The sequence below is a fragment of the Hippoglossus stenolepis genome, chromosome 14 (genome assembly GCF_022539355.2).
Source record: "Hippoglossus stenolepis isolate QCI-W04-F060 chromosome 14, HSTE1.2, whole genome shotgun sequence".
NCBI lineage: Eukaryota > Metazoa > Chordata > Actinopteri > Pleuronectiformes > Pleuronectidae > Hippoglossus > Hippoglossus stenolepis.
The window spans coordinates 19,382,062-19,402,520 of NC_061496.1; the positions used below are offsets into that span (position 1 = coordinate 19,382,062).

The 20,459-nt window shown below is 40.8% G+C and overlaps 3 protein-coding genes across 9 annotated transcripts in view; 2 read left to right on the forward strand and 1 right to left on the reverse strand.

Moving 5' to 3' along the window:
- Positions 1–52: 52 nt before the first annotated feature.
- On the reverse strand, positions 53–2,580 carry polr2eb (RNA polymerase II, I and III subunit E, b). Its single transcript, XM_047342875.1, has 8 exons — positions 2,401–2,580; positions 1,759–1,933; positions 1,452–1,567; positions 1,220–1,300; positions 1,036–1,094; positions 845–923; positions 394–466; positions 53–186 (listed from the first exon to the last, which is right to left on the reverse strand). Exons 1-7 carry the CDS (start codon positions 2,455–2,457, stop codon positions 401–403), a joined length of 633 nt encoding a protein of 210 aa, XP_047198831.1. The 5' UTR covers positions 2,458–2,580; the 3' UTR covers positions 53–186; positions 394–400.
- A 578-nt stretch (positions 2,581–3,158) lies between these two features.
- On the forward strand, positions 3,159–7,880 carry gpx4a (glutathione peroxidase 4a). Of its 3 annotated transcripts, none has more exons than XM_047342877.1 (7): positions 3,159–3,318; positions 5,440–5,534; positions 5,641–5,785; positions 6,119–6,270; positions 6,456–6,480; positions 6,707–6,766; positions 7,533–7,880. In XM_047342877.1, exons 1-7 carry the CDS (start codon positions 3,253–3,255, stop codon positions 7,563–7,565), a joined length of 576 nt encoding a protein of 191 aa, XP_047198833.1. In that variant the 5' UTR covers positions 3,159–3,252; the 3' UTR covers positions 7,566–7,880. The 3 variants fall into 3 exon arrangements, with proteins under 3 accessions (XP_047198833.1, XP_047198832.1, XP_047198834.1); XM_047342876.1 differs by having other exon boundaries at positions 3,179–3,345; XM_047342878.1 differs by lacking the exon at positions 3,159–3,318 and adding an exon at positions 4,725–5,241.
- A 1,902-nt stretch (positions 7,881–9,782) lies between these two features.
- Positions 9,783–20,459, forward strand: part of pip5k1ca (phosphatidylinositol-4-phosphate 5-kinase, type I, gamma a) — a 44,717-nt gene continuing 34,040 nt past the window's right edge. For all 5 annotated transcript variants that reach the window (XM_047343207.1, XM_047343208.1, XM_047343209.1 and 2 more), the window contains exon 1: positions 9,783–10,152. In XM_047343207.1, the coding sequence (XP_047199163.1) occupies positions 10,020–10,152 (133 nt within the window). In that variant the 5' untranslated portion in view covers positions 9,783–10,019. The remainder of the gene's footprint in view (positions 10,153–20,459) is intronic.

Genomic DNA, 20,459 nt, shown 5'->3' on the forward strand with positions numbered 1-20,459 from the left:
TTTGTGATGTGAAAGTAATTGATGAGATTATGTGGAGTAAGTTATAACAATATTTCAAGTTTTAATTCTTTATTTTACAAAATCGTATCACAGGAAATATTTCAATTAAACAAAACCGGTCAAAAAGCAGAAGTATAACTTCTTCAATTTCCTTCACTGGTCCTAAATGTCGATCCAGAAGAACACCTGAAAAATAATACAGACTTTGTCAAGCAACTACATACTCGGACACAAACACTTGCTGATTAGACCTGTTGACTTGACTACAGTGGAAATGACGATTTGATTCATTGATATCTTTTACTTTCTGGTGTAGATGTATCTATGAGGCTAATATTACAAGTTGAATTCGAGCAATGACCGTCTCACCCTTAGCATTACTTTATTCCATACCTGTGTGTCACTGGACCAGTCTGTATGTGATGTACCTCCCAGCTGTTTCACTCGGTCGGATGATCTTTACTACCTGAAAGAGTTAAAGGAAAATAAAGCAGGATTTTAGGTTGGACTCTAACACAATCCACATCATTGAGTTGCTGTGACAAGAATACACTTTGACCACAGTTTGTGAAAGCTTGTTTGCATACTGACAGACGTATTCATACAATGGTAGCTTGTCCAGTTAAACAGATGTCTTACTTTCATAGCTTTAGCTGTTGTCTATATCAGTAACAATAACACTTCGAACTAGATGCAGGTCTGAAACGTTTCAGGGATCACAAGCCCTTATTCAAAAGCCGTTTATTGAATGAAGAAAATATTAAATGCACAACATTATGCAGCCATGTGTGGGTGCTTTTTTTTATACATTATGTCAATTTAAAAAGTATCTAGATTTTTTTACCTGTCCTCGTTTTAAGCCAAAGTAGCGAGCGACAGGGTCTCCAGCCTGGATCCTCGGCAACTGACTCTCTTTTAATTTGCTGAAGTCAAAATGTTAAGGAAGGACAACAAATACATAATCTCTCGAGGAGCTGAGTACTACGGGGACACTACTTACCTTGGTCTTTACATAACTGCAGTCTTAAAGGATACTATCTCGCCAGAATATCACTCACTTCCTCTTTTGTCATAACTATGTGCTCTGGAACAAGCTGAAGGACAAAGAAGTAATACATCAAACACAAACATGTACATATGAGCCACAGTCAAATGAGATCATTTTTGCATATATACTGTTGATAGGACGATACAGTGGACTCAGCAGCGTGTTGTTTACCTCATGCTCTGTGATGTTGATAAGCAGCTCCTGTTGTAGAAACTGCTCCAATATGTATTTGGGCGCCATGTCGACTAGAGACTGAAAGAAAACATTCCCATGTATATTTGTGCCAAAAGAGCAACACAGAAAGTGAACTCACGACAACACAGTCCCAGCATAATCACGAGAGACTTGTTTCTGTTCATCACCAAAATGTTTCATGTGAGCAATACTTCAAATTGTTGTTTACCTGTTTGGCTGAGGGTGTCATGCCCATCTGCACAACAATGATGGCTCGTGTGATGTTCTCTTCCTGCATCCTCTGACAGTACATCTTTATCGTCTTGATTCCCACCTTGGGCTCCTCTGAAGAAAAATTCATTCCATATTATCAAAAAGATGCACAGGACATTCAAAACAACCACAATGTCAAGTTTCAACAGTTTTACCCAGAAATTAAGATAATATACTCGTCTCATCTTTGGTTAAGTGACTATTTGTGTGTTTCTATGCGGCAACATTGAGTAGTTAGTAACTAACATAGGGTGTGAACCTACCAGGAAAGAAAACAAACATCTGGTCGGTGGGGTCGTCGTTGTGAGCCACCAGCACGGTGAGGTCTGTCCGTCTGGGGCGACCCTCGCTGGGTTTGTCTCCAAACTGACTCTTGAACTCATCCAGCGTCTGGTCCAACTCGTCCTGTGTCACCAGGTAGCCTCTGTCATGGCACAGCTGAGGACACGGGGTGAAGCCACGAAGAGAGTGAGTGTGGAAACAGGCACAGATCAAAGCTCTCTACGGACTAGCTTCTTTCTCCAGGGTGTAACCCACATTTAACCGTGATCGGAATACGATATAAATTGGGCTTTTAATTCTAAATTAGGTTGATGTACGATCTATAGATACGGTTTCAATTCTTCATCCTGGCGAATAACATTTGTGTTGGTTCGCAGGCAGAGGGTGGAACTTCCTGAAACTAGTTGTTGTTGTTGTTTTACCCTCACTCTGGGTCAGTTGCTCCCGAAGTCCCACACGAAAAAACTACATACACAAACAGCTGGTCAGTAAACTAGATGCAAACTACATAATGATTACGATCAAATCAACAAAACCCCTAATGCCCATCGCTACACAGCGGAACAGCTTTACAGGCTATGCTAAGCTAACAAGCTAAAAGAAAACATTCAAACGCAACGCACCTGCATGATGGTTTTACGAATCTTCCACAGCCTGTATGTTTCCTCTTCGTCATCCATATCGTTACACTTCTTTTATATTTAATCTAAATGTATATTTTGTTTAGTTTATCACTGAACTCCAGCGGAGGAAGCGACGCACGTTTTTGTTAACGACGCAGCTTGATGACGTGGGTGGTAACTCGGAGCGGTGTCGATGCAGTGATAAAAAAATATTAATATTAACAGTAACAACAATAATTATGATAACAACCATAAATATCACAATAATAACAACACCAAAAGAAATAATAAAATAAATAACAACAATAATATGAATACATTTACGTTGTCTCCGCCCACCCAGTGCTTGTGCCGCGTTCCATTACACCTCGGAGCTCGGCTCTCGGAATGACGTCACGAGAAACACGAGTTAATTGCGTTCCAGTTGCACAGGAACAATGTTTACGTCGTAGCCATAGTTAGCTAAACCAGTTCACATAGACGCATAACGCATTATTTAAAGGATAGCAATGCCGGAGTAACACGTCCATAAACAGTAATTGGACAGTACTATGTGTACGACACATTTACTAACAGAAGTGCTACTAAACAGTACAAACTACAGCTTTCACTACTTGTTGATACACGGCGAAGCCATCTTAGATTTCACAGTCTGGAGTGGTGACGTTCCTCCGACTTTCCGACTCGAAATTAGGACTCCAACTGCAACTTCCGACTCGGAGAGTGGTAATTCCGAGCTCCGAGGTGCAATTGAACGCGCCATCATTTCAAACAACAGACTGGTGGGCGGAGTCTGCAGCGACAACATGGCCGTGTGTGTTTCTTAATATGCAGTCGATGATCTGAAGTAAAATGAGGCCGATACATGTGTTGATGATACTCGGGGCTGTGACGAGCACCGGAGCCATCCTCGCGACGGTACTGTTCTTTGTCTTGTCCACAACGGTAACGTGCTGCTACGACTGATATTACTCATAACTGTGTGTGCGTAACATCCTCTTATCGACGGGTGTAACCGCAGCTGATTTTCATTTATTAAATCCTTGACATTAATAATAGGTCATAGGATTTACTTTTGCTCCTCGTGTGTAACACATCTGACCAGCGACTGTTTCTTAAAGACACATTTCATCAACATGTCCGATCTTCTAGTCTGTGGACGCACTTTAATAAACACTGTATTTACAGGTAGTTCACTGTAGTTTGTACCTGCACATCACCCAAGGTTTTCCGAATATATTGCTATTTTGTGATGTTTAATGTGTGTGCGACAGCTGCATTATCCGCTTCCTGTCAGCTGTGGTCAGCTGATCAGCTTTATCTCTGAGAAACAGCCCCCCCCCCCGCACTGGGACTCAGTGCTTCTCTCTGAAATGTAGCGGAGCAGGAGAAGACAGCCTGAACAGAAGCCGCTGACGTGACGTGCATGTCATTACCGGACTTATCTATCTTCTATATACCGTTTTAACGAAAAGTCAATTATTGCCTGAACATTAATAAGACCTGTGCATGTCTGTCTCTAATTATTGTTTACGGCTCTACTCAATATCTTCAAGTTCCAATAGCACATTTGAAATATTCATTACTTTCTCTCTGACAACGTATTTAATTAGATTTATTTTGACCCATTTTTAATTTATTACAGATTTTTTTAGTTTTTATTGTATTTTTTTAGCTATTGTTTTGCTTTTAATTCGCACTATAAGCTGTGTAAATAATAAATGATTTTTCAAATTAATATTTTTTTTTGCATTGGGACTTGTATGTAACGAGGGCTGGACGATTTGGGCAAAATTATGTCAAGGAAAAATGTAGATATTTAGTCGATTAACAAAAATGGTTGATGATTTCCCATTATTATTATTTCTTTAAGTTTGATTGACTTTTGCTCCGGAGTGAAGGTTTTGGTTTTACTTTCTTTATGAGCAGAGATCAAAACACTTGATGAACCTCGAAACATTTAACAAGTCAGAGGTAGATCGATTATGTTAAACCTCCTCACAGTTCTTGTACAATGCATAAACATTATATAGCTATACATTGGACTTTTGTCATATTGCTGTTGATGACAAATATATTACATACATTTTTTATATTGTTTTTTTGCCCTATTTGTAACCATGTATTAATATAAAGCTTCTATGATTTGTCAAAATATGTTGAAATAATCTATTATAAACCAGATCAACGTGATGACGTCAGTAACACTTTGTGGGTTTGCCAGTTTAACTGTTATCTTTAATTTAACAATGGGTCCTGGAACAAACAGTTTTTTAACCCTAAGCCTTTCCGAACGGTTTCAAACACTAACTCTGTTGTTTTCCCAGATTATGTTATTTGTTAGAATGAACAGAAGGTTTTGGCTCATATATCAGGGTGAGACTGAGGAGGTTACGTGTCCTGCAATTTAATGCCAATTCCCTGATGTAACCTTTTGTTTTTCCTGCTGATATTAAGCCCCTTATATAATAGGTCCGTGCATATCCTCAGAATATTGCTCTTTGCCCCGGCCACATGGAGCTCGACCTCTTGTGGCCCAATTTCCTGCTTTTATAAGGAGTCGACAGTGTGATGAGAATGTTGTGACCTGTGGACCTGACGTGATTTATAAAGAGCGACTTGTTGGAGCCAATCAAGTCTGTTAATAATCAACCGCTCCCTTTACATGAGCACGGCAGAGCGAGTGCTTTCTGTCAGTACTTGGATTGCGGTTGAACAGTGAGGGTGTAGCTGATTGGTTTAGAGATTGGATCTGCGTCGGCCCTCAGAGGATCTCACTGAGGGGCAGTCATGCGTCCGATAGGGTCCACTGTCTTTCTCTCTGTCCTGCTGCAGGTTATGGTAAGAAACATTTGGATGGAAATACTTTTTTAAAGATAATAATTGTGCTCCAATGGCTGGGACACAGAATGTCTTGTTATCTAACACTCATGTGTGAATGGTGCCACATTCATTCTTTTAAACGACACCTGATTGTGCACTTTAGAAGTAAGCTCCCATCACTCATCTGTTTTTGTTGTCCCTCTTTCTTCCTGACAGTCTGCCCCGACAGAGGACTGGCAGACGGCCACGTCTATTTACGACTTCTCAGCGACAGATATTGACGGCAATGTGGTCTCCCTGGAGACATACAGGTAAGTCTTTCTATGATCTTTTCTCTCCCTAAATTAGCTGCAGCATCGTATCACAAGTCCAACTTTACTAAAACACTATGTATAATGTGTGATTTTGTATTTTCAGGGGGAATGTTGTCATCATCACCAACGTTGCCTCTAAATGAGGCAAAACCCCAGTAAACTACTCTCAGTTTACTCAGATGTACACCACGTATTCTGAGAGAGGTTTACGCATCCTTGCCTTCCCCTCTAACCAGTTTGGGAACCAGGTACACGAACACATGAGTGTTTTATTAAAGCTGCATGATAGCACAGACTTAAAATTGATGAAGATTTTGCACAGTGTAAATGCCATAATCATATTAGAAAATCATCTACTTTACAGCGTATGTTTTACTGGTGAAGATGGAAAAGCATTTCATAATATCAAATTTTTATGGTTCTTTATACTGTAGTAAATCAAAACAAATGGTGTTTTATCCACATTGGTTTAGTAGTGTCTTATTTTGAAAAGGTATAATTGAATATACTGTAAGTCCACAAGAATTCACTTGCTCTCATCTCCTTTAGTAATTTGTTTTCTTCTTTGTTGTACTTTGAAGGAGCCTGGCAGTGAGTCTCAGATCAAACAGTTTGCTGAATCTTACAACGCTCACTTTGACATGTTCAGTAAGATCGATGTGAACGGAGCCAGTGCTCACCCTCTGTGGAAGTGGTTGAAGAGTCAGCCCAATGGGAGAGGCTTCATGGGAAAGTAAGTGGTGAACATATGAATAATCGAACACAGGGACAAAAAGACACGCTTATCTTATTGTGAGAAAGGTGTGACGACAAGTTATATCTGGTATAATGATATGAAACTTGCAAATATGTCTCTGAGTGGATTCAAGCGTTCACTCTGTGATTATTAACATACTTTTTTTTTTTTCATTCTTGCAGTAGCATCAAGTGGAATTTCACCAAGGTAAATATTAATATAAGATATTTATTAATATTTAGATATCACCAAGGTTGATAAATAATGAATCATCCATGCTGGTACACCAGATCCCTCTCTCTACTATAGCCTACCATATTTAAAATGTATAAGATAATGTTTGAAATAAACCAAGAAATGCTTATAATGAATAATCTAATTCTAAAAATATTAATAATACATTTTTGGTTTTCCTTGTTTTCTTCCTCTCTAGTTTTTGATCAATAGAGAGGGGCAGGTGGTGAAGAGATACGGACCCCAGGATGATCCAAGTGTATGTACAAATATGTTTTACATTAATAAAATGTATTTATAGTTTATATTTTGATTGTTGTATATCCTTTTATATTTATTTCCTATTTGGCCTTTTTATAATTTGCCTTCAGAGGTACACTTACATCAGAAGGAGCTAAGAGCTTTACTGTGTTAATATAAACTGCCCAAATACAGTGTAATAGTGTGTACAGATGAATGAGATAAAAGGGATGTACAAGTTCAATTAATAAACAAAAGCCAAGATGGAGACAGGATTTCCTTTAATTTAAAGATCTAGGATTCAGGATTAACTATCATCAGAAATTGAATATAATCATGATTATGTTTTAATTAGTATGTTTTCACCTGAAACTAAGAATTAGTTTTCTTGGTTTAGAATGATCCATTCATATCTACATCTGGAGCAGGTCCTCTTTCACAGAGTCTGCCATGTTGCACCGCCATGTTTCTTCAGAAGCTCAGAACGGACAAACCAAACACTGGCTCAAGAGAGGGCTCCTTTCGCGTTTTTATGTTACCTGAATGCTACTGCAGGTTCTCCCACAAACCTTAAGGAGGGTATTCAGTTGGTTGCAGTCTGCAACTTCACCACTAGATGTCACTAAATGCCTCTTAACATGGATTTGATGTTTAGTATAAATTGTCATTATCTTGACGCCATAAGTCACCAACACATGTGTCTGCTAACGGATCATACATGTGTGTTGTCATGTCTCTCGTGGACATGTAATTGATGCCAACTCTTTAATGTGCTTTCTTTCTAGGTGGTGGAGAAGGATCTTCCCCAATACCTTTAAACCCCTAATGAAGGACTGATACCTCACTCACTGATACTCCATCCAGTTTGTCTTTCCATCCTCCTTCTCTGCCTCTCCAGCATCAGTGAATATAGTTTGGATCTACCCCAGACCAGTGACGGTCTGTTCACAAACCCGCATGGCGGACAGAGCAGACCTGATGAAAAATGGTGTACAAACATGCTGGGAGAATTTCAAAGCTTATATTCATAAGTTTGTCTGGAGAGAAGGAGAAATGATCCCGTAATCCATAATAATAGAGTCATATCTGACCTTGTTTTCATAATAAACTGCTCAAAAATATTGACCAAATTATATTTTGTCTGTCAGTAAGTTATTTGGATTTTTTAAGTATAAATATTTATGTTTTTGTGGACAAAGCTTTCATTGTATATAATAGGCATAAATGTGACTCAAAATCCATCATAGTGAAAGATGTTTGTGTGTGAGTGAGAAAATCCACAATAATCAAACAGTAGAGCTTAAAATGAAATATGTGCAGTGAAACAATCTTATCTATTGGACATTGGATTCATAGTAGGCTACAATAAATTAAATACTTGGATGACAAGCACATATATGACATAACATCAACAATATTTTCTGAAAATATTGAAATTAAATTGAATTGCTCACAATTGATGCAATCTGCATTTAGGGGTCACATGAAGACTCCTTCGTATCAAGGAATCACCAGCGGATATAAAAACCAGGTCACCCCTGTCTAAGATCAGACTAAACTCTTCCTTGTCAGAAGCTTTATCAAGCCCGAACAGTTTACAATTTCCTTTAACAGATTCAAGCAGAGTATTAATATGCTTCCATATTCTATTATGAATGTGCACCATGGTTACCTAGAACAAAGTAAAAAGAAGTGCCTTAAGATTGCGTACAAAAGGATGTAGAAATAAAACAAAGTGAGGATTTAGTTAAAGTGCTGTTTTTTTAAGAATAAATTAGTTCTTATTATACTATATGGTTTCTGGACATGCACAGACAAACTAATATCAACAGTTTTATCAGCACTTTAATCAACAGAAATATAATTTTGCTTTGGAGTTGAGGAGTCATTCCGTCAAAGGAAAGTGTCCAATATAGTCCAAATCGATATGATATGTTATATTGTATGTTGATGAGGTTTGGTGCCTATAGTGGTGAGAAGAGGTGGGACGCGTCTGTATGATTTGTATGGGCACCAGTGGGGTGGAAAAAATATGTGATTTATAAATGGATAGTTCACCCAAAAATGAAAATGCACTCATTATCTACTCACCACTATGCTGATGGAGTGGTGGGGGAAGTGTTTATGCCCACAAAACACTTTTGGAGTTTCAGGGGTAAACAGTGTTGCAGCCAAATCCAATACAATTGAAGTAACCGATTCTTCAAATGTAGAAAAACAACTGAAAAAAATACCAACAAAACAAAAACATGATCTTGTGGTGTCATCCAAAATGTCCGTAAGCCTCTGCATTCCAATTTGACTCAAAAATAGATCATTCACACTATGTTTTTAGCCTTAATGTCCGCTGTGATCGACGTGTGAATGCGGCTCCAGATGAGGATATCAGAGGACATTAGGCTAAAAACAGTGTAAATGACACCGTTTCAGTCGGATTTGAATGTCGTGGCTTACAGACACTTGGATGAGACCACAGGAGCAGAATGGAGGCATTTCATGTTTGTTTTTTTACAGTTAAAGTAGTGGTCACCATTTACTTCAATTGTATTGTATTCGGCTGCAACACTGTTTACCACTGAAACTCCAAAAGTGTTTTGTGGACTCAAACACTTCACCCACCCCTCCACCGGCTTAGTGGTGAGCAGATGATGAGTGAATTTTCATTTTTGGGTGAAGTATCCCTTTAACATGAACTCGTTGATTCATGTCAAACGATGGTTGCTTTGATCGGGATTTCAGATCCGAAAGCAGCAGCATGCACCTGACTGGTTGGTGCTCTCAGTCACCTCTGACCTCTGACCTTTCTTTTTCCTATTGTCTGGAGCGGAAACACAGCGGACCATGTGAAACAGAGCCGGTGATTCACCACAGACACGCTCACAGACACACTCACAGACCTCTCAGACTCCATCAGCTCAGGCTCCTCTGCATGTGATACACTGAGCATCCAGGCTGCGGTTCCCTCAGGCTCCTGCAGAGGTCGCCATGCTGCCCCCCCCCCCCCCCCCAGCAGCACAAAACCGGTCAGCAGCAGCTCAGCAGCAGCAGCAAGTGCGGTGCGGCGACCTGAGCGGAGCCGAGAGGAGCTGGCTGTGTGCGGGCTAAACATCGCACAGATGAAGGCACCGTCTCGGAGAACCGTCACATATTCCTCCGCTTGATTATTGCTCCGTAGCAGACGACACTTCCCCTCCGTCCTCCCGCCGGCAGAGCGCCGTCGCTGCGGGTCTTTCATTCGGAGGGGCCGGGCTGTTTTTCCTCCGGGAGGCTGAATGGAAGCAGCAGCCGAGGGAGCGGTCGGGCTGTCGGAGGCCGGGGACGGGAGCCCGCTATCCGGGGCCGCAGCATCCGATGATGGGGACACGGTGGTCGGAGTGAGCTACGGGATGGACGCCGCAGACATGGGTAGGTCGACTCCTGCCCGACAAACCACCGAGTGTGTGTTTCATTATCCTCGCATCCATTGACGTGTGAGAGTCCGATGATGCCCCCGTGACCGAAAGTCCCGACTCATCTTAGCTAGCTAAGACCTTGTGAGCTAGGCTAGCAGCTAACCCGGCTGAATGGAGGGAAGCAGGTGAAGTAAGGTGATAGAGATAATGTGTGTGTTACTGTATCATGTGTTATTGTGTACATCAGTGCTGGTGCAGCCATGACACACAACACACCGAGGCCAGGAGATGTGTAAAGGACCCATACGAAGCCTGCTGTCTCTGGAGATATTTACAACCACCTGCCTTGACGTATAGAAATGACCAGGGGCGTAGCTAGGATTCCCCTTCACCTCCTCCTCTGTCTTTTAATTACAATAATTGAATTGAATGGCACCACGAATTATCACCACTTGCCTCCCACAGGCTGCAGAAAGACATTATATTTCTTTGCAAAAACCATTAAAGCCTCAGTGTTGGCGGCTGCTGGAGCCAGAGGATCCAACATTTGGCAAAGAGAAGGGCTCAAACCTCAGCCACTGTCTGACCGCGACAGGCTGGGACACCTGTCACCGAGACAGCGTCTCTGTTTTCAAGGGTGTTTCTTTGTATTGGACACTGAGACAAACATTAGAAGACGAGAAACAGGCCTCCTGCTTAGCTTTTTAGGTTCTTGAGTCAGTTTGTGTTCGATAGTGTCGACATGTCAGACGTAAAGGTAGATTAAACCATTAGAGTGGTTTGATGAATAAACAAAATAATGCTTTTATTTTACACAGATAGACGGTCACATTTTGTAAAGGGGTATATAGTTAATCCATAAATGATGTTTTATCTACAGAATTTCATTAAACAGGTGTTGTTTTAATACTAGAAACACAAGTTCGTCTTTACTCTTGAAGCAATTGAAGCTTGTTTTAAATGTAAATTTGTCGGTTGATAATTTTGAGGGGTGGGGAGTTTTTTTTTCCTATTTAGGGCAATAGCCAACTAAAGTGATTGAACACATATATCACTGTAACCACTTTAATGTGATGGCTGGAATTGCTTCTCATTGGTGAGGTGTCTGGTGTCAGATGGTAGTGATGATAATGATGCTACTTAAATCCTCATGTTTGGTTGTGAATTGCGTGGCTCATAGAGATGGTAATTCCTCGCTTGTATCAAACTCGGCAGTGATATGGCTCAAAATGACAAGTTGGGTGTTTTTATTGTCTCTTGTTTGAGAGAAGAAAATGTAAATTCCTTGCAGTGTGTAGCTAAGCAGCAGCAACATTGCCCCTTCACAAATTCTCTGTCTGAATCACATCTCAGCTTCTTAGCTATCAGCTTGCTCATCTCAAAACTTACCTGCATGATATTGTGTCTGCCAGAATATGATCTTGTAACTGCTGCCTGTTTGGCGCCTAACTCCACCGAAGATCGTTAACTGAAAGCCATACAGCTGGAAGAGTCCACCCTAAAGGACATCGTTATTCTAAGTTAGTTTCTTTCACACACAAAAATGCTCTCATGAATATTTTTTAGTATTTATGAATGGTCTTGCCCGGAGGCCAGATGTTCCCCACACCTGATCTAGAGACTGTTTAAAGCAAGTTAGGACTGAGACATTTTTCTAAAGATATGTGCTGCTATGTAAATGTTACAACATTAGGTAATGTAGCTTAGTAAGTAGTGACCTCAATCTATAATGTATGTGGAAATGTCTGTAAATGCATGTATGTGTTTTTTTAGCTATACGTTGGGTTAACAGGTATCAGTCATTCTGCATTCACTGGTCATGCTCTCTGTACTTCAGGGTTTGGGGGTTTTCATTGTCCCTGGTGAGTAAAGAGGCTACTTTGACAGGAGCTTGCTACTGCTACACAGAACAGGCTCATGAATCTAAGGGCTGTCTGGTGAGGGTTAGTTGTCCAGCTTCATTGTATCACAGGATGAAAATGGAAGTGGGGAGCCTTTGGCTGCAGATGCCATGTTTTTTCTTGCATGCTAGATGGCGCGTGTCTCACACACCTAGGGTAATTTCACAAGTGTGTGCCTGCTCAGTCATGCACCTTCACATGCAATGGAAAACACAGGCCTTTCTGGAGAAGAGGGTCACATGTGCAGCTTTATAGGGTTTTTTACTTGTTAGTTTTTGGTGTTCCTTGTCTTAATTTGGAGAGGCAGATAGCAAATATGAGGGAGGGGTGACATGCATCAAAGGTCCCTGGTTGAAATTGCACTACGGCTGTTGTGGTTTTGTTGTAGCCAGATCCGTTATTGAGTACACCTGTCCCCTGTGAAATCTATTTAGATTAATGGTTAACAGATATTCGGCATTGCTCTATCTTGGGTTATGTGACTGAAAGCAGCAGAGGACAGCTCTTGGTAGTATTATGGGATTTGTGATCACAGTGGATGAAAAGACACTGTTGAGTTTTCAAGCTTCTTGTTTTTAACACAACACCACCTGTAACCGTGTTACCCCATTTAACCTCAGCTTTATTCATCGACAAATGAGCTAATGCTGCAGGTTGAGTTGCATTAAATATTATTGAGGCAAGCAATATTCCAATAATGCCCGTGATCCATGCATCACTTACCTGATATGCTATTAGAGCAGCATTTTATGATTGCTAAAGAAATCCCATTACAGAAAAAGCCTGTCTAGTTGAGACCTTGCAACAAGTCGTTCAGTCAAACAAGACCTACTCCACTTCTAAAGACACTGGCTGTTTCAATGAGTAAAATAGACAATATAATCCATTACTCTCTGAAGTCGTGAATCCAATCATCTGCTATAAAGTAAACAGTATTCCTATGCTGGAGCTGGGTGAATAAACAGGCTACTGCTGTAAATCTGTGTGATTTCACATGTCACATGTGCTTAGAATACAATTCCTGAACAAAGCAGCCAAAGATGTCTCTGAAATACATGACTCCTAAGGGATAAATTCAAAATGCCAAAATCTGTTTATTACATGTTGTTTAAAATGTATGACTAAAGGCAATCAGACAATATTTTGGTAAATAATGCTATCAGCCCCCCAAGAATCCATATTGGTTGGTGTATAGATTCAACCTGTTTAAACTGTTTTCTTTGTCCCTATTTGAATCGGGGTTATCAAATTGTAAAAGCAGACCTACAGCATCTTGTCATACTGTTATCAAACATATTAGCATCACTTGAGCTTTAATCTAGTGATATTATCAGACTGCACTGCTCTATCATAGTTTCTATCAGCCTGTTGTTTAATTAATCTTGCATTGTGTGTTGTTTAAAGAAAGATTTTTATCACAATATGATGTGTCACTAAGTTGTCAATCTTATGCTTTTTATTACTAATGTTGTGTGCAACCTCTGATACAAAGCATTATAGGCTAAGCTATTTTGTGTGATAAGCCCTGCAGCAGGGAGGGGTGTGGATCACAGCATGACTCCTATGCATCATCTGTCAGTGACGGGTCTTAAAGAGAAAGTCTGCTCAAGATTAAAGGCTATTCAGCTGAAAAGTGTTTAACCTAGAGATTGTGTTCATTTCTATGACAATGCAATCACTATGTATACAAGGACGCCAATATGACAATATTAACCCCAATAAGACAATAGTCTGAATAAGACACATGTAAACAGCATTTTCCGATTAACTTAACCTGAATAATGTCATACTCGGAATAGGCAATATTCAAATTTTGGAATTTTTTGGATGGCCGCAAACACTTGCAATAGCCATATTTTGTAAAAGGTCATGGGAATGACGTTCATCTGATATAGAGGACGTTTTTTTAATGTGAGGACTATGAATGTAGTATTCTATTAATAACTCATGTAAACATCATAATCAAAATAGCGTCTTATTTAAAATAAAGTCAGATTTGGGTTTTCACATCACAGTCAGTGTGACATATCACTGGTCAATAGAAATAACATCTAATGCTAATGCTGCAAAGGTCGAGCTTAGTTCTTATTGGCTCCTGGACACGCTGGATGTTGACGTAACGTGTGAAGGTGCTCGAACGAGAGTTTGGTGAACGTCAGACCCTGCGTAATACCAGCCTGCAGTGTTCAACTCAGCTGCTGTGAATGTGTGAACACAATGTTATGTGGGTGTCACAGCTGGCTGTTAAAAAGCTGTGAGTATTTAGTCCTATTCAAAGCTCGTCATCCTCAGGCAGTCGTTAGTTGTCCCTATTGTCTCCTGCTCTAAGTGTGACAGCATTAATCTTACATGTTCTCTCACCTTCAACCTCTGCTGTAGTCTTTGGGTTTTTTCCTCTGCTCGTCTTTCCTCTCCTCTTACTCCCTGATTGAGATCTACCTCCTCCTCTGAGTGACTCCTTCGGCTCAGCCACTCATTTGTCACTATACATCATTCTTCCCCCTCTGGTTTTCTCTGCTCTGGGTTTAAGGCATGGCCCGTCAGAATTGATTGACGGAAGCAGTTGGGCAGTTGCCTCCTATGGAATTCACCATCCATCTGTTTCCTCTGTATTATTTCTCTCTCTCTCTCTTTTATCTGAGTCTTATCTGTGCCAGGATCAGTTTGTATCCTGGCTTGTTTTGGAGTTTGACCCTTTTTTGAAGTCAAATTATATGACATAGATGATGACGCAATTCAGTTACGTCTTTTCGTGCTGCTCATTTCATCTGCAAGCGGGGGGAAGTGGGCCACACTTGCTATTTTAACCAACACTCGGCAGGAGCATAGCGCTGGCTGCCGTCTGCCCTTGTGCTTGACAGGGTTTTGTTTCATTTTCTCAGTAATACCCACTGGGAAGATCAGCGAGGGAGAAAGAAAAAAGAAGAGATGGAGACAGTGACAGGGAGGACAGACACATAAAGAGATTAAGGCTGTAGTTTCTTCTGTTGTGGGGAATTTGTTAAAATCGTAAAGGACTATATATATATATATATCTCCCACTGAATGATACAGGCTCAGTGTCACACTTGCATGGCGCGAGTGTCATAATACCCAGACTTCAGAGGCAGAATAAGGCAAAGACCTGCTGTTTTTAATTAAGAGACTGTTACTGTGCCCACTGTGGAGGCTATAATTATTTTATATCAGCACCTGCAGCATGTGTGCAGTCAGACACGAGCACAAAGCTCTGAGCCACCCACTCAGAATTAGTGGAGATTATTTTCAATGAAGAAAGTGTTAGAGTGGTGCCTACCTGGGGCTTTATTAATTCCACCTATTCTGGTACAGAGGAAATTAGAAACAAGGTTAGGTGGTGGCCTGGTCTCAGTGAAGCTGAATGACGGCAGAGCTGGTGCTGGTACCTCAGGGGGACTGTGATTGTGCTTGTTCTCTGCTCAGCTGGGTATTTGCATGTTTTCTGTGTGCACATGTTTGTTTCCTCTTGTCCTGCTTCCATCTAAAGAACCAAAAACATGCTTTTATGTGAAGTGGGAACTCTACACTGCCTGTAGATGAGACTGTGTTTCTCTCTATGTATTAGTCCTGTACTAGACTAATGACCTGAACAGTGTAGATCAGCTTTTAGAGGAGTTATTAAAATGATTAACCAACAGCAATTTTTTTATTCTTTCAATTGTTTGATTGTGGTTACTGTCTTTTTTGGCTGGACCACAAAAGTGAGGCCCCCCTGAGTGAATGAGACTACATTCATACTAATATGATTAACAAAACTATCTTCGTCCAGAAGTGATCAAATATTCTCTGTTCATACTACACCTGATAATACATATCACATCACCATTCAGGTACACTGGGCATGTGCATGTCCATGTGAACAGGAAGTAGATTGCCTACTCTGCAGTTGGTTGCTTTGATACAGAAAATATTACAAACGAGAAACAGTGGTTAAAATAGCAGGGATTTCATTTCTTGGGCAGACAATGAGGTGGAAGTGTCACTGACCGTAACTAATTGCTGGATTTCTCCTCTGCTGGCATATCCCTACATGGAAAGAGTGTAGTTAGAGTTGTGCGAGCAATAAGAGTAGGTCCAGTCAGTGTGTGTAACTATTTGCTGGATTTACTGATTCAAACATCTTACACAGAAAAATCTCTTCTTCAGGTAAGCAGGTGCAGGTTTTCACAGCCATGTTAAAAGACGTTTTTTGAAGAGAATGTTTTGTTTCCTTTTGATCAATTCTGTCCCTGGAGGTCTTCAAGGTTGTTATATCACAGTTACAAGGTTGTGTTGCTCTCAGATTGTCACATGTTATTCTCCAAAATCCCACCAGTGTGTGATTATTACTTTCTCTGCACTGTAGAAAAAAAGACTCTGTTCACTCCGGTCCAGGCTCCCTCCGCAGACACCTTTCTTTTTCCTCCATGGTTCTATGTTCTGTGGCAGCCCAGTAAAGTGGAGTCATTTTCTATTCGGTGTGGAGGTGGATCAGCAGCTGTGGGCTGTGTTATTTGCTGCATTGTAGTTTACAAAAGGCCAAGGCTGCTGTCTGACAGTTTTTTCAGTGGGTATTCATCTGGTCCTACAGTAGATTTCTCTTTGAAACCACAGGCAGTGCAGCCTGCACTCACAGAGCATGCTCTAGAATGGTAAATGATAGCATACACCTTGTTGATTGTATACCTGAGGCTACTAAACAACAGTGGTACCAGATCATCTGCACTGTGTATTTGCTTAGATGACAGCGTGCAGAGCTGGTCTGTGTGATGCAGCATTGTCAGTGTTTTTAAGGAACATACTGGGATGAATTGAGGTAGTGATTTTCAGGGGCAGTATTGTTACAGCCATTTCTCCTGGGTGGCACATGTTTGATTTTATGGTTGTTTCATCTCTAAAGTACCAATACTCTGAACATGCATGTATGCTTGATGGTGGGCATGCCAGACGATTGGTGCTGGAGCTATCATAATTACAATTTGATGCTTGGGACACACAACATAGCCAGGTTCCGTACTAACATCCCATGCAATGCTAAAGAGAAGTACATAGAAAATAAAATGCACAACCAGATGAAAGCACACCAGGTTAGTAGTTGTAGTTAGAGCAGATTACCTTCTGAGTCACAGAAGATGCAGAAGATGCTGCTCTCAGCAATAACACAACATTACAGAGGAGTCAGGCTAATCACCAACCTCTCCTCTCCTCTCCTCTCCTCTCCCTCAGTCCATAAAAGGACCTTTTTGTCTTGGATGACAGCTTTCTCTGCATTTTGAGGATCAGCAAGGATCACTAAGCTCAGTCGTGATCTGGGAGCTCAGTAATGAAAAACTTACTGAAATTGCATAAGAGTCTCAGCACTTGTGTATATTTGTGTGCATGTTTTTAGCTTTGCCCAGAGAACAGGGAGCTTCTACTCAACACTTTTGTCCGGGAGAAGAAAAAGCTCCCAGAGGGAGTATAGACCGCACGTATGCTTGACATATCAATCGAATTGTATTAATGTAACATTCCCACAAGCTGATATCCAGGAGAAGATGTAAACTGAAGGCGTGAATGCAGAAATATTAATTACTCCTCTGTTAATGGGTTTTTGTACTGGCTGAGTGTACATGTCGAGTCACAGTGTTGAGGGGCAACACATTCCCACAAACACACAGGTAGATGTCTACATCCCTGACAGGGAGACTGAAAGGGAGACCTTACTTTGAATTTCCATTTCAGGCCTTTCTTAGGAAACATGACACTTTCCTCCCCACCTGTTCCGTCAGTCCGTTCCACAGTAGATGTGGTGAGATTGAGACAGGCTTTATTAGCTGCTGTCAGTAACTCCGTCTGTAACTGCAGAGCCAGTCAGTTCAGCCACTTCTCATTGTCAATTTCTGTGTTTAATAAACTGAGTAGGATGGTGAAGGCAGGCGGTAGAGGCGGAATACTTGCAGTGGTTCCATTTTATTAACATTTGCAGTTTCTTTTGTCAAGCTTTTCACCAGCAGAGAAATTTCGAGGCAACTGAATTAATTCCTGCAATCATCAGTGAGTGTCTCTGAAACACAATAAAACAGATTTTTTGATTAAAACAGTTGCATTATTGGCGATGATGAACAAGCAAAGCAGAGACTGTATGTTACAGGCAGACAAACAGACAGTCTCTTGACTTCCACCTGTCCTTGCATTGCCGCCATGTTATCCTGATAATCCAGACAGTTAGTCTGGAAGCCTGGTGGGATTGGGATTAGGGATAGTAAAGTAATAGTGACCGTGATTTGGCTGGCTTTGCATTTGGGCTGCTGCCTCTCTGTGAGACATTTACAAAACCTCAGCACATTGCAGATTTTCTATTGATTCTTTATTACATGAGTAATGATTCAGTGGCAGCGCAAAGTCAAATGTTCTTTAAAATAAATAAATTAGGTCTTAAAGTTGGTTTATATGGGCTCTGTAAAATGACAGATGTTTGAAGTTGAGAAAAACAAGTCACAAATAAAAATATGACTTCCCACCTGCGCATATCAAACCAGATAACTGATAACAAGGAGATCTGCTCAGTTTTTGATAAAGATTTAGTCTCTGGTAATCTCTTTGAAAATGAGCATACAGATTCCACTAAGGCTGACTGTATAAATTCATGCCTGGAATTCCACTAACTTCAAATCAACTTGTGTTTTTGATTGTCAGTGAGAGAAAACAAAGACATTTTACATTGCTGGATTGTCATGAGCAGATTTCTGTTTTCTTTTATACGACAAACAATTAATCAATTTATTAAGAAATGAATGTTTGCCAGCAGCAGTTTGTATGCAGAATCTGTTCAGTACTCATCGTCTAGTTCTAAGCTAAATGTCTCAAAGGGAGCTTTTTCTGATCCAGCTGAGGGCAGGAAGCTTTTTATTATGCCTGCTTGGTTGCCTTGATGCTTTTGATCATAAAGGATGACTTGGCACAGAGAAAAGCTGTCCTCTGTCCTCTCCAGCCCTCTGCACACAAAGTTTGTCTCTCTCGTTCTCTTAATGCTCTGCTCACGTACTGACATTTTATATTGTTTGATTTAAAGTGAAATGGTACTTTTTAGTACAGTAGTAACTCAGTCAGTGCCCTAAAAAGTGTTGGGTTTGGTACCCAACCTCACTGACAGCAGAGGTCGGAGTGGCTTTCCCAAGTGCACCGCTTTGTTCAGTAAATCAGAGGAAAGCTGAAGAAGGGAGCAGCTTGTGAATGTCTGCTGATACCACCATGCGGGTTAGTTAATTCATGTCAACGTATTTAGAGGTGGGTTTAACCGTACCTCTCTTTGTAGTAAGTAGCTGGCATTACTGATTACTCTGCCTGTGGCTCCCTGTCTGTGCGTTTACATGCAGTAAGGATAAGCCGTAAGGATATTATTCTGCCAGAGTGCCGTAATTGCGAGCAACGTTTAAGCCTCTTTGAATAGTTCAGCATTAGGAAGTTGATGACTCCTTAATCATAACTGTCGCCATTCAAGTAACTGCATTAATGGTCAGGTGGGAGGAGTTATTGATATACTGAGATGCACACACAGATACACCTGAGTTCACACGCACAGTAGCAGCAGGAGTATCTTTTTTTTTGTGTGTTTGTGCATAGTAACATCATGTCCTAGTTACAGAAACACACAGAGGCTGGTTTGCTGGTTGGGTTGGGCTGGATTTCTCTGACAGAAACCAGGATACTGTGACATGTAAACACTTATCCATGTTTGTGATCACTGTCCGACCATCTGCACAGGTGTATCTGTCACACAAGTCACATTAGAGGTGGTCATAAAAACAACAGAAATGACTTCGAGAAAATAAATATCATTCTGGTATTGGTCTGTACAAAAAAAAGTGAAAAAAGACAGGTGGTGTTTAAAGGACTTAATACACTGGGAGCGTTATTTTATGTAAACCTGCAGGTTTCTTTACTCACAAGGTGAATGTCATGTGACGTCAAAGCAAAGTTCGTTTTTTCATCTGAATGTCAATTTTAGTGAACTGCAAGTAAAGTTATTAACCAAGCACTGTACACTACAGTAGTTAGGGTTATAAAGCAAGTTAACACAGACAGACTGCCAGGCTCTAATCTGGGTCGATAGGATCCCAGTATGGTCCTGTGCCTCCCCAGATGGGGCACAGTAGTGTTTAACCCTGTAGCCTCACTGCAATTCAACGATTCTGCCATGGTCTCTCGATCCCTTGGTCCTCCCACAGTCCAGAGACATGCAAAATTGGGTTTAGGTTAATTGGAGAGTCTAAATTGGCCGTAGTGAACGTGTATTGGCGCTGCGATACAGCTGGGATTGGCTCCAGCTCCCCAGCGACCCTCAAGAAAACAAGTGGTGTATATAATTGATGGATGGATTTATTTGTTACGCCCCTGGTGTGTAAAGACCTTTAGAGGTACTGGGAGGAGATTACTTACT

Bases quoted from the DNA above. Each gene is read 5' to 3' on its own strand.
- polr2eb (XM_047342875.1), bottom strand. From the start codon at position 2,457: ATGGATGACGAAGAGGAAACATACAGGCTGTGGAAGATTCGTAAAACC. The intron at 1,568-1,758 runs GTAGGTTCACAC...ATTTTTCTTCAG, and splicing joins GATGTTTGTTTTCTTTCCTG to AGGAGCCCAAGGTGGGAATC. The intron at 1,095-1,219 runs GTAAACAACACG...TTTGTCCTTCAG, and splicing joins TCAACATCACAGAGCATGAG to CTTGTTCCAGAGCACATAGT.